The sequence below is a fragment of the Simochromis diagramma genome, unplaced genomic scaffold, assembly GCF_900408965.1.
Source record: "Simochromis diagramma unplaced genomic scaffold, fSimDia1.1 OVJJ01000308.1, whole genome shotgun sequence".
Lineage (NCBI taxonomy): Eukaryota > Metazoa > Chordata > Actinopteri > Cichliformes > Cichlidae > Simochromis > Simochromis diagramma.
Window position 1 is genome coordinate 2,413,997 of NW_024386785.1, and position 12,265 is coordinate 2,426,261.

The window sequence follows — 12,265 nt, forward strand, 5'->3', positions numbered from 1 at the left end:
ATTACGTTTTTTTGTTATGTGTGTTGACTATACGGTGCATCTCTATATATAATTCCATCCCATTCTGCAGGCGGTCTTATGATGTAATAACAAAGAAAGTGCCTTCTTCTTGTTCTTCTTCATCTTGCAGACTGCCTGTTTAAGGTTTGTCCTATGAGTCGGTACTCTGCTCAGAAGCAGTTCTGGAAAGCAAAACAAGCCAAACATGAGAAGGACAAGATTGGTGATGTGGTTCTGCTACAAAAACTACAGGTAACACACACATTTCAGCAGAAGCATGAGCGCATGGATGAAGCTAGGCTAGCTAACCTACGAGGACATCATTACTAAATCCCTCAGTTTTTGTGCGAAGCGAAACATATCTTAGATATTCTTGGGCACCATTGCACATCAACAGAGAAATATGACTACAGACTTGCTGTTGGTGGTTTGTTATTTGTCAAATTATACATCAGCCTGAGAGAGGGCTCATTGGCAGACGTTTAATTCGATTGAGCTGTGTTTAATTGGATTGAACTGTGTCTGTTGCAGCATGCATCAAATCTGGAGCAGAAGCAGAACGAGACAGAAAACAAGAAAGTCCATGGAGACGTGGTCAAATATGGAACTGTCATACAGGTAAACGAATTATTTCTCATTCAAATGAAGTGGAGCACAAAGATTTGTAGGCTATTTATGTGATTATAGACCAAACACAGACAATTATGAACATTTAGTATGATTGATCGCTCACAGTCTTTCATGAATAAGCAGATATTCTCCAATACACTGCTTGTTCTCATTTTCATTGATTAATGGAGTCATCCAGTTCATTTATATGTATTTTGACTAAATGACTCCAGGAGGAAACCCTCCACAGAGAAATGCAAAACCACAAAACAAAGGTGGCAAAAAAAGGCCAGAAACATATGCCCAAACACCAAAATGATTTAAAAAAGACGAGAGAGAAAACTGCCACATAGAAATATGTAATCAATAAAGAAGGAAATGGCACAGGGAAAGACTGTAGCAGGCCTTTCAAGGAAGGATGCAAGGAGCCCAGAATCATGTTGCCTCATGATTCGCTCATGACTGAAGGTAAACAACGTTTGCACTTGTTTCCTTTACCTGCGTCTGACTCATCGATTTCTTTTCACTGTTAATGTTTTTTCATTGCAACCAACCCAAAGACGAAACATATCAGACTGTCAGTCAACATCATGCGCCCTCTGGATGTATTTACTTTGCCCAGTAAGCTTCCTTCTATGAGCACATGCTGTGTCAGTGAAGTTCACACATTTCCTTTTGCACTTTTTACATAAACTTTTCAGCTACAATTTGAGACAGGAATGTTCGATGACGAGGACTACCATAAAGATGTCGTTGTCTGACATGACCTGACAGCAGCTTCACTGATATGGGCACAAAAATGTAGAAACAACTGCAAGCTTTCTTTTTTGCACGTCAATCCTCTCATTTTATGCTCTTGTATTTAGATATGACTCAAAAAGCAGTCTTGATGTATCAACTAGCCTCAGCTTTATGGAACTTTAGCTTGAAGTGCAGCGGAAATAACAAAAGCTGGAAAATGTTTTAGTTATTGTACGAGTTCTTGTAACTTGAAAGAAGCCCTAATGGCTCAATCAAAGAGAGCGAATCTTAGGTTTCCCTTCATTAGGTAGGCCCAACCATGATTTTTAAAAAAATGGATTCACCAATGCTGAAAATTCCCTTTGCAACATGCATGATATAAATCCCTTGATCCAGAAGAATATCTGAACTTTTTATTTTTCTTATTTTGAGTGAGCACATGACAGAATGTCAGATAGATTTGCCCTTTTTGTCATAAAGACCGGTAACCAACCAGCCACATAAACTCTTTGTTGAAAGTAATAATGCTGCCATACGGGCCCGTGCCCACTCGCAGTATTGTTAACAGGAAGCGTGCATGACCTCGTTTTCACGGCGCTCCTAAGAGCCCCCTGTTAGTAGGTCATACTGCTGTTTTCTTCAATTTCAGATGGTTGGTGAGAGAGAAGTGACATTTAACTGACACTGGAAAAATGGAAAAGTGAGATTTTAGCCAATGACTGAACACCATCATAAGATTGTTATAGCAAAAACTTTCAGTGGTAGCTTCTAAGTTAGCCAACAGTTTGCTTCCCTCCCAGAACATCTCTGATGGCCCAGTCATGAATTTTAATTTTATTTAACACATTGCTAAAAACTCTTTTGCTACTTTGTCTATCAGTTGGTCTGATTGAGTTAATGTGTTATGCTATTTTTTTTTTCCGTTCGGTGTTTTTATCCCTTTTCAGTTTAGCTAAACGCACCACATCGGCTGAATATTGATACTAATAAAATAAAAGACATTTGCCAGTATCCATGCTTGAAATTCATTTTCACGCATATTTTGTAATAAAGGTTTTTTCATCCCTTGTAGGGAAAGAATTACAATAAAAATAAGCACATAACAAACAATTTAACAGATGGTGTGTCTGTAATGTAATGTTAATGTCCTTTGTGTGCAGCAGCTGCAGTTTAAAGAAACCTTAACACATTATCTATAACAATTTTTTTCCCACCACCCAGCAGAGGCCAAAATCCAACTTACTGCACATTTAAAAGTTCAAAAGAATCAAAGTTCCAGGTCAGTGCAGACGTGTTTTTAAATCTCACTGTGGTGATGTTAGACGGCACTCACAGGCTACACGTCTGAACACGTCTGCATATAAGAACACGCCTGCAGAGTTGCATTGTCTATCAGGACTTCCTGCTCTGAAGCCAACCAGTGTCTGCACTGTGACGGCTGCTCTTTGCTAGCAGGGCGACATCAGTTGCCATGATAACCAGGTGATTCACACGCCTCCGCTCCCCTTTTTATAGCTGTAATCGACCCTGCTGGTGTTTGTATGATCATTTACACACACACACACACACACACACACACACACACACACAGCAGCACTGCTTTAGTGAGTATGTACATGCTGTTATCTGTTAGTGTCAATATTAACCTCCTTTCAAGGTTGAAGACCTCTTGTCATTACTCTCTCCCTCGCTCTCTTTCTCTCTCTCTCTCTCTCACACACACACACACACACACACACACACACACACACACACACACACACTTCCCACAGAACAATCTGAATAAGATTCAGTCAGACGATACCACACCCAATGTGTGTGTGTGTTTGTTTTTAAGGTGTAGAACGTATGACTGTGTCACTAACCTGAAGAGCAAAAGATTAGTGAAGATACTTTTTCACAGGTTTAAAAACATTCAGCCATGAAATGAAAAATGAAAAGTGTCTCTATTAAGTTTATTAACTAAACAACACAGAAGCAAAAATTCACTCCAATCATTTCTGTTTTTATTTCTTCAAATCTGCAGTCTGTGACACCACGAGTGCAGTGAGTTTCTAGGTTGATGACTAACTCGGTGTTAGTGAACTACAAACAAACAAAACAACAACAACAAATGTACAAAACTCTTTCTTAAACATAAAAGTAATTTTAGTTACACTGATCTAATCCTAGTGAAGAAGTCAGTGTTTTCCTTCAAGTGTAATCAAATGTACAGTAGTGTCTCTTTTAAATACCAGAGCAGCAAAAAATCTGTGAGGTTTTTGTGATTTGTGTTCACTTTTTCACAGTATGTTAAAAAAAAAAAAGACAAAGTAAAGATCTTGTTTCCAGAACAGTTGCTGAGTCACAAACACCCCAGAAAGCTTTTAAAAACCTTTCAGGTGTAATCGAGAGCAAAATAAGAACAAAAACAGAAAAACAACATGGGCTCTGTTCTTCCCTAAAACAGCTGCTCACTATATTGGGGGGGCATTTGGTTATATAATGCCCTAGTGACATATTTTAAATGCTGTCTACGTGACATACGGTGCAATGATGTACATGTGTCTGCAGCTGCTCCACATGAAGAGTAATAAATACCTGACGGTGAACAAACGGCTGCCGGCTCTGCTGGAGAAGAACGCCATGCGAGTCACTCTGGACGGGACGGGAAACGAAGGCTCCTGGCACTTCATCCAGCCGTTTTGGAAGCTGCGTGCCAACGGAGACAATGTAAATGCACATTACGCCACACATCTGTGAAACACTGTTGCACATTACGGGAAAATCTGCGCTCATGGCAACAGCCTGACCTTTCGTTTTTAGTGCCACCATCAGAGCATCAAAATATATACAATCGATCCATAGTTGCAGATTATTCAGTCTGCTCTCTGCTGCAGGTGGTGGTGGGAGATAAAGTGATCCTGAACCCGGTGAACGCTGGTCAGCCGCTGCACGCTTCAAACTACGAACTGACCGACCATCCGGGATGCAAAGAGGTGAGAGAAAGTGACGATCAGAAAACTGAGAGAAATATTCAGCATTTGTCATTTCCCTGAAATTGGCGCCCTCTTGTTTTAGAGATGACATGCAGGTTATTCTCTCACATTCCGGATATTCACTATGTGTCATTTGCCATGATGACAGGAAAATACATGACTTGCACTTTACTCATTTTACACACCACACACAAATAGTAAATGGACTGATTCTTATACAGCACTTTTCTAACTGAGACCTCAAAGCTCAGTTATCTTAATTATTGCTCATTAAACATGGCGTCGCTGCTGGATGCTGTGATATAATTGTTACTGTGAGCAGAGTCTGCAGTTATTTATTTAAATGATAAGACTGAGGCTTCTGGAAAATTATTAACACGTTAAAGTTAATGATTTCTTAAAACAAACAGTTTAAAACCAATAAAAAGAAAGAAAAGCAGCGTGTTCTTTGGATATATAGAAATATTTTCACGTGGGGAAACTGCTGACTGTTTAGTACCTCAAGTGGCCCGTGGGTTTCTGTTAGTCTAATGAATTTCACAGTAAAGTGACTCCCAAATGACTACAAAGAGACAAAATGATAAGATCTGTTTTATCCTAAAATCTGGAAATTCCATAGTTACAGTTTGTAAAAATAATCACAATAAACCTGTAATGTAGCACAAATAGGTAGAATTTCATATAGCTAAATAAATATAATGCAACATGACAAAATAGATATTTTAATAATGTGAAAACAAATCTGAAAAGAGAATAAATGTGATTATATGAGGCAAGAAATAACACAAGTATTAGCCTAGAAAGAGATTCAAAGCACAAAACGTTAAAATAAACATAAAGAAACACAAATGTTTTGATTTGATCAACGTGTTTATAGTGATTATACAAATGCACACTGCCCTAACGAGAGCATGTTTGCGCCCTCTGCAGGTGAACTCTGTGAACTGCAACACCAGCTGGAAGATCAACCTGTTCATGATGTTCAACGATCACAGAGAGGAAGTCCTCAAAGGAGTGAGTGAAGCAGCACTGCACACAGTATAAGTGCGCTAGAAATACAGACATTAGTTAGTGTTTTAAGAGGAAGTCGTGTTTAGTGCCACAGATAGATTTAAAATTTTCACATGCATATATTCAAATTAGACATTAAAACAACATCTGAACAATAACTTCAGTAATTTAAAGTCTTTTCCCTGTTTTTTACCGTTCCTTTGTGGAGGTCTTCACCTTCGCCTTTTCCTACTTTTAGTTTCATTGTTACTTTTTATTTATTTGTTGGAATATTTGCAGCTCCAGGCCGTCTCCTGGGATCTTTTTTAACTCTTTGCATAGTAAAGTTCTGTGACTGCATGTTTTATGCTGAAATTCACCCCAAGAGTCACAGTTATTGTCAGTAAGTCAAAGAGCCAGCAGGAGCGCTGTTTGTCACCAACATTGTTTCAGAGATAAACGATAAATAAGAGGCTCAGGAGACTTGCAGACGAACCCAAATTGTCCTTCAGTCCTCCTTTAAGATCTTCCTGTCTCTGTCAGGGCGACGTGGTGCGTTTGTTTCACGCTGAGCAGGAAAAGTTTCTGACCTGCGATGAATACAAGAGCAAACTCCACGTTTTCCTCCGAACCACGCTGAGGCAGTCAGCAACATCAGCGACCAGCTCCAACGCCCTGTGGGAGGTTGAGGTACACAAACAAACACACACAAGTGCACAAATTCTCTAGAATTTCCTCTAAACTTCCACTTGTGTTAAACTTTTTCTTTATGTGCTGATTGGTTTGACAGGTTGTCCATCATGATCCATGCCGCGGAGGGGCGGGACATTGGAACAGTCTCTACCGTTTCAAACACCTGGCCACTGGAAACTACCTGGCTGCTGAGGTGACTATGAGATCAAGCGGGTGGACTAAAGAAGCAGTCCATGAATGAAGTTTGACCGTTAAAGCAAATACCAAACACCACGCTACGGCTGTGGTTTTGCTACAACAGATGCAGTTTCATAGATGTAGATGCTAACTGATAATTATTTATCTATAAATAATATATAAGTAATGAATTGTTGGAAGGAAAGGAAAGAGCTGCTATCCAATAAATTCATTGTTGAAGACCTCTCATTTGTGTTGTTGTTGTTGTCGTTGTTGTAGGAGAACCCGGGTTATAAAGGAGACAATGTGGAGCTGTCTTCCTCGGTGAGTCTCTTCCATGACACATAAGATATAAGGCATCGGTAAGTCAGAGCGGGTGTCCAGGTTTTATTTTGAAAGGGCTATAACTACACTCTGCAGGAGACGGGACACTTTGTGTCTGACTTTTCTCTGATGACATTTACGTTCAGGTATTTAAGGCAAAGACATTTTCATTTCAAAATTTTCAGGAAAAATGAAATATTGTTTCCAGGAAGTGCCTCAACACTTTTGCCTCATTTTGATGCGTTTTTCAAGTTCATCAAAGATCGATGCAGCCAGAAACAGCCTCCTCTGAATGAAGTCCACGCTGATCAGTAATCTAACCCCTTTACATCCTATACATGACCTCTGACCTTTCTGTAGATGGACGGTAGCCGTAGCAACAAGCGGTCCCACGGAGAGAGGATCAAGTACAAGCTGGTCGCGGTGCCTCATGGGAGCGACATCGCCTCGCTGTTCGAGCTCGACCCGACTACGCTGCAGAAAACCGACTCCTTCGTACCACGGTAGGAACACACGAGTCCTTTAACTTCCTGCAGATGTTTCACAGTAAAAGACTTTAGAGGACATTATGGGAGCGAGGTCCACTTTTGCTTCAGATGGTAAGAAATTGAAGAGTGTACTGGTTGTGTGTCTGGCTTTGGGAAACCATTTTAATTATGTAGGTCATAACATTTTGAAATAGTTTGAAATCGTAATTGACTGAATGTCATTTTAATGAATCTGCTTTGCACTTCAACTAAATACACAATGACCGTTTGTCTGAAAAAGAGAATGATTTCACTGTACCTCACAGAAAAAAGGGAAAATTAAAAACAAGATTTAAGAGAAGCTTGCAGCTTTATGTCCTCGTCTTTTCAACGTTTAAAAAACAAAACAGATCTTTTAAATCATCTGATAAAGTGTTTTTGTCGTTATATTGCTGTTATATGTTGCTGTTTCTTTATATCTTGTTGTGTTCTCATTAACTTTTCCCTAAAAATATCCAATAACTGTTATATTTTTATGGGGAACTCTCATTTCAGATTATTTGTTTTTACAGGGAAACTATTAAAAGTGAATTTTAAAAACGTTTGTGAAACTGACCTACATATATTGAATAAATAATATATAAGACAATAGTTGACAATGATTCTTAAGCTGCATTTGTATGACAGACATTAGTTTTCTTTAACGAGGAGCCCACAGACTTCAGAACGAAGTTGAAGGGATTAAAACCGAGGGCTGTGTATCTTTTAGAAACTCATACGTGCGCCTGAGGCATCTTTGCACGAACACCTGGATCCAGAGCACCAACGTCCCCATCGATATCGATGAGGAGCGACCTATCAGGCTCATGGTGAGGTCTTAGTTTTGATCAGGTTTGCTGCCAAAAGGTGCTTAGCTGATTTTAGTCTTCCATTTAATTTAATTTAAGGAACTACAATTACAAAAACATTTGTATGATGTAGTGACTGCAAATACTTGATTGTTTGGTGTTCTCAAATCTGACAAAGGAATATTTGGGACATTTTTACCAGAAATAAGATGAAGTTACTCTTTGAAGTGTCTGTTTAATATTAATTTAAGTTCTTTTGCAGTTGGGGACATGTCCCACAAAAGAGGACAAAGAAGCGTTCGCTATTGTTTCCGTTCCTGTGATGGAAATCAGAGATCTGGACTTTGCCAATGATGCCAGCGCCATGCTGAGCACTGTGGTGGACCAGTTCAGCCAGGGCTTCATCAGTCAGAACGACCGCAAGTAATGAGCCACGTTGAAAAGAAAGTTTACTTTCTTTGTTGGCACTCAGGAGGAGTTAATGCTTTCTGGTGTTTCTGTTGGTCAGGTATGCCATCAAGCTGCTGGAAGATGTGGTTTTCTTTGTGGCTGACGTCATTAACAGCGGGCAGCCTGTCCTGGATGTAGTGATGACCAAACCTAACCGAGAGAGACAAAAGCTCATGAGAGAACAGAACATCCTCAAACAGGTCTGATCCTAAAAGTACTCACACACCTTTTCCAGTAAAATAGTACAAGGGCTGGTTTGGAACCTGTGCCAACCAACTCTTGAACCAGTGTCCTCTGACTCCTTCTGAGTGCAACATCAGATAATACAAACACCATGTCCTAAAGGACTTCCAGCTCTCTGAAAGTGTGTGCTTGTGTGTTTTGATCAGATCTTCGGCATCCTGAAGGCCCCCTTTAAGGACCGGCCAGGAGGGGAAGGTCCTCTGCTGTGCCTGGAGGAGCTGGCCGACCAGAAGAATGCTCCCTACCAGTACATGCTCAGACTCAGCTACAGAGTCCTCCGGCACTCTCAGGATGACTACCGCAAGAACCAGGTGAGGGGACGATGACATTCATACTAGTTTTTATTGTTTCAAATCTTTATAAGCTTTATAAAGTTGAGACTTTTACGAGTTTGGAGCTGTCCCGGTGTTTTCTTTGTTAAGCCAAAAGCTCTTATTTTCAATCATTTTGTGAAAGCAGAATGACAAACCAGCTACTAAATGCTAAAAATGACACAACTTTGATGCCTGATAAAGCTCTTAATGGTAGAGCAGCTGAAGATAACAGTGATCACAGAGACTCAAAATTCTCCCCTCTCCAGGAGTATATAGCGAAGCAGTTCGGTGTGATGCAGAGTCAGATTGGGTACGACATCCTGGCTGAGGACACCATCACTGCCCTGCTGCACAATAACCGCAAACTGCTGGAGAAACACATCACCAAGACCGAGGTGGAGACTTTTGTCAGTCTGGTCCGCAAGAACCGAGAACCCAGGTACGCACGGAGACAGTAACAATCCCGAGTACATGCCAAGTGCAGATTAGACTCCGGGATTTTGAATCTTCAATCCAAAGACACAAGCTGCGTGAAGCGATTAAAATTGCTAACACCAAGGCAGCAGTGGTTTCTGACTTTCTAATAAGGACGGTGGCAAAATTTTCTATTGCTTATCCCCTGCAGAAGTCAAAATCCTCAAATTCCTGCAGTCTGCCTTTGATAAGGATGTTTGCATTTTTTGGGCAAATCCAAGCAGTGATATAGTCCAAAGTTATAGCTTTTACTTTTGAAAGTGGTAATAAAGTGCTATTCTGTTATATTCTGTTTTACTACTTGGTGTTTCCTGGACTTTGCAGGTTTTTGGACTACCTGTCAGACCTGTGTGTGTCCAACAACGTGGCCATCCCCGTCACACAGGAGCTCATCTGTAAATGTGTCCTGGACCCCAAAAACCAGGACATCCTCATTAAGACAGAGTGAGGCGGGAGGGAATAAAGATCGCTTTACCCATCTCACTTTACCTTACCCTGTGGGCACTGCAGTAAAACTTAGTTTAGTTTGGGAGAATGAGCTTTTTCAGTTTGCACCCCACCAACAAACAAAGAGTAAAAATTAAAGAGTGTGTGTAATTGGTCTTTACATATCTATCTACCTACATGTCTACATATACACACATATATCTATATCTAGAGAGAGAGAGAGAACTATAACTTTTAGTCTAATTGTTTACCGTGATCTACTTTACTACCTGTTCCAGGCGTCGTGTTCCAAAGGAGGCGCCCTCTGGTGGTGTTCAAGGAGACTACATGGCAATGGATGACTTTGGAGATGAGGATGAGGTATGTTTGTCTGTATATTTGTAAATCGTTACCATAGATATAAAAGACGGATGTAGTCTTGTTTACGCCACCCATTTGTTAGTGAAGTCACAAGCTGAGTGTTTTCACTGCAACCATTTTGGTGTTTATATAGGACACACTCATTATGTGGTAAAGCTGCTTTATCATCCTTTATTAAATTAAAGGGGACCGTCATTTTCAAAGTCAATTTCATTTAGTAATTCAGTAAGAGCAGAAACTAGTGACAAATATAAAATCCAAAAGAAGAGAATAACACTAATTACTTAGGTCGTAGACCAAGTGAACATTTTTTCTTTAGACTTATGTATAGTGGGACGTGTTTTTGCAACTAGAACCATAGTCACTGCCTACTGGTTATGAGAAATAATGCAGGGCACTTCTGGAATGGCTTTATGTATCAGAAATGGAAACTTTGTCCATCTTTTGTGGTCATTACCACAATACATTGAACCAATTCAAAATCCTGTTTCCCAAGACACAGAAAACTTTGATTTTCAAAACTTCAGTAGGCTGTTGTTTATATCTAGAATACTGATTGGTTAAAAAAGTTCACACCAAAAGTTACAACAATTACAAAATTAATTTATTTTTTCCACATTGTGGACTGAATACAATATACTTACTGTCTGATAGCAAAACCACATGTGACTAGGTAGTAGTATTTCTAGAAAATGGTGTAATGGGCAAACATCTCATATCTAAACAAATCACTCACTTTCATGTCTCGGTGAAAGGTTCATTACATTTGAAGAAGACTAAACAATTAATGATGACCAAATTATTTTGGTCTTTGCTGCAGTCATGTTCTTACTTTTTAGATGGATGGTATTATGAAAATGTCTGTTCTACTCTTCCTGCAGGTGTGGCTGATGTGGACAGACAAAGCTAATGAGAAACAGGAGAAAAGCATCAGACAGCTGGCTCAGGAGGCAAGACAAGGAAATGCTCATGATGAGAACGTCCTCACTTACTATAGGTACAGCCAAACAAAAACAGCCATTCACTTCAAATCTCATAAAAATCCAACAGACTTTTGTAAAGTGATCCAAGAATACGATAAAAAGAAGCAAAGCTGATAGAGCCTGCCTCTGTGGACTTCCTTAGGTATCAGCTGAAGCTGTTTGCCCGTATGTGTTTGGACCGTCAGTATCTTGCAATAGATGAGATCTCCAAACAGCTGGATGTGGAGCTGATCTTCCTGTGCATGATGGATGAGACTCTTCCCTTTGACCTCCGGGCATCCTTCTGCCGCCTCATGCTCCATGCTCACGTAGACCGAGACCCTCAGGAACTGGTGACTCCTGTCAAATTCGCCCGGCTCTGGACTGAGATTCCAACCTCCATCACCATCAAAGAGTAAGACGATTTTAGTAAAGCAGTAAAATGTTTCTGGAGAAGTTGTGATAGGGCTGTCTTGTGGCAGCTTTGTGCTTTGATTCACTCTGACTCAAAAAGAGGAAGGGAACAAAAATACAAAACGCTGTTAAGGAAATTATAGTTTTTATAACATGCGGTTTAAACATAAAGCAGCACCCCCCACCCCCACCCGCACAAACATGTCCTCCAACCACACACACCCATATTTTGTTTTCAAACTCCATTGCGGTTTATTCACACCTCAAACAATTAAACGAATAAAAGTGAACTGCAATAAATTACTGGTAGTAATAAAACAAACTACTAACTCTTTTACGCTACGTCCACACCTACACAGGTATTTTTAAAAACACAGCTGTTTCTATGCATTTGGGGCTTTTGTTCACACGTAAACGGCGTTTCAAATCACCGAAAACAGAGACTTTTTTAAAACTCAGTTTTTGCGTTTACGTGTGGACGAGGAATACAGAGTTCGTCACGCAACGTCAAAGGTATGTGCCTTTTTTCACGTCACGCTGTGGCCACATTATTGTTTACATGAGATGAATTTTTACAATGACAAAATACTGTTAATCTTACTATCCTCAGTTTTTACACTTACGCTTGCATACACACACGTAGTTACTGTCTCTCCATTTAGAAAGGCAGAGGCGTCAAGGTGTACTTATTTTATGTGTAGTTAGAATAGAATAGAATTAGAATAGAATTCAACTTTATTGCCATTGCACATGCACAGGTACAGGGCAACGCAA

At 40.0% G+C, this 12,265-nt stretch overlaps 1 protein-coding gene across 3 annotated transcripts in view; it reads left to right on the forward strand.

The window, feature by feature from the left end:
- The window catches only part of itpr3 (inositol 1,4,5-trisphosphate receptor, type 3), a 66,961-nt gene that overhangs the window by 23,821 nt on the left and 30,875 nt on the right, over positions 1 to 12,265 (forward strand). For all 3 annotated transcript variants that reach the window (XM_040022747.1, XM_040022750.1, XM_040022748.1), the window contains 18 exons: positions 131 to 252; positions 532 to 618; positions 3,904 to 4,062; positions 4,230 to 4,328; positions 5,259 to 5,342; positions 5,862 to 6,008; positions 6,109 to 6,204; positions 6,468 to 6,512; positions 6,873 to 7,015; positions 7,749 to 7,848; positions 8,090 to 8,250; positions 8,336 to 8,477; positions 8,667 to 8,831; positions 9,101 to 9,273; positions 9,633 to 9,752; positions 10,034 to 10,115; positions 10,997 to 11,112; positions 11,241 to 11,492. In XM_040022747.1, coding sequence (XP_039878681.1) covers positions 131 to 252; positions 532 to 618; positions 3,904 to 4,062; positions 4,230 to 4,328; positions 5,259 to 5,342; positions 5,862 to 6,008; positions 6,109 to 6,204; positions 6,468 to 6,512; positions 6,873 to 7,015; positions 7,749 to 7,848; positions 8,090 to 8,250; positions 8,336 to 8,477; positions 8,667 to 8,831; positions 9,101 to 9,273; positions 9,633 to 9,752; positions 10,034 to 10,115; positions 10,997 to 11,112; positions 11,241 to 11,492 — 2,293 coding nt within the window. The remainder of the gene's footprint in view (positions 1 to 130; positions 253 to 531; positions 619 to 3,903; positions 4,063 to 4,229; positions 4,329 to 5,258; positions 5,343 to 5,861; positions 6,009 to 6,108; positions 6,205 to 6,467; positions 6,513 to 6,872; positions 7,016 to 7,748; positions 7,849 to 8,089; positions 8,251 to 8,335; positions 8,478 to 8,666; positions 8,832 to 9,100; positions 9,274 to 9,632; positions 9,753 to 10,033; positions 10,116 to 10,996; positions 11,113 to 11,240; positions 11,493 to 12,265) is intronic.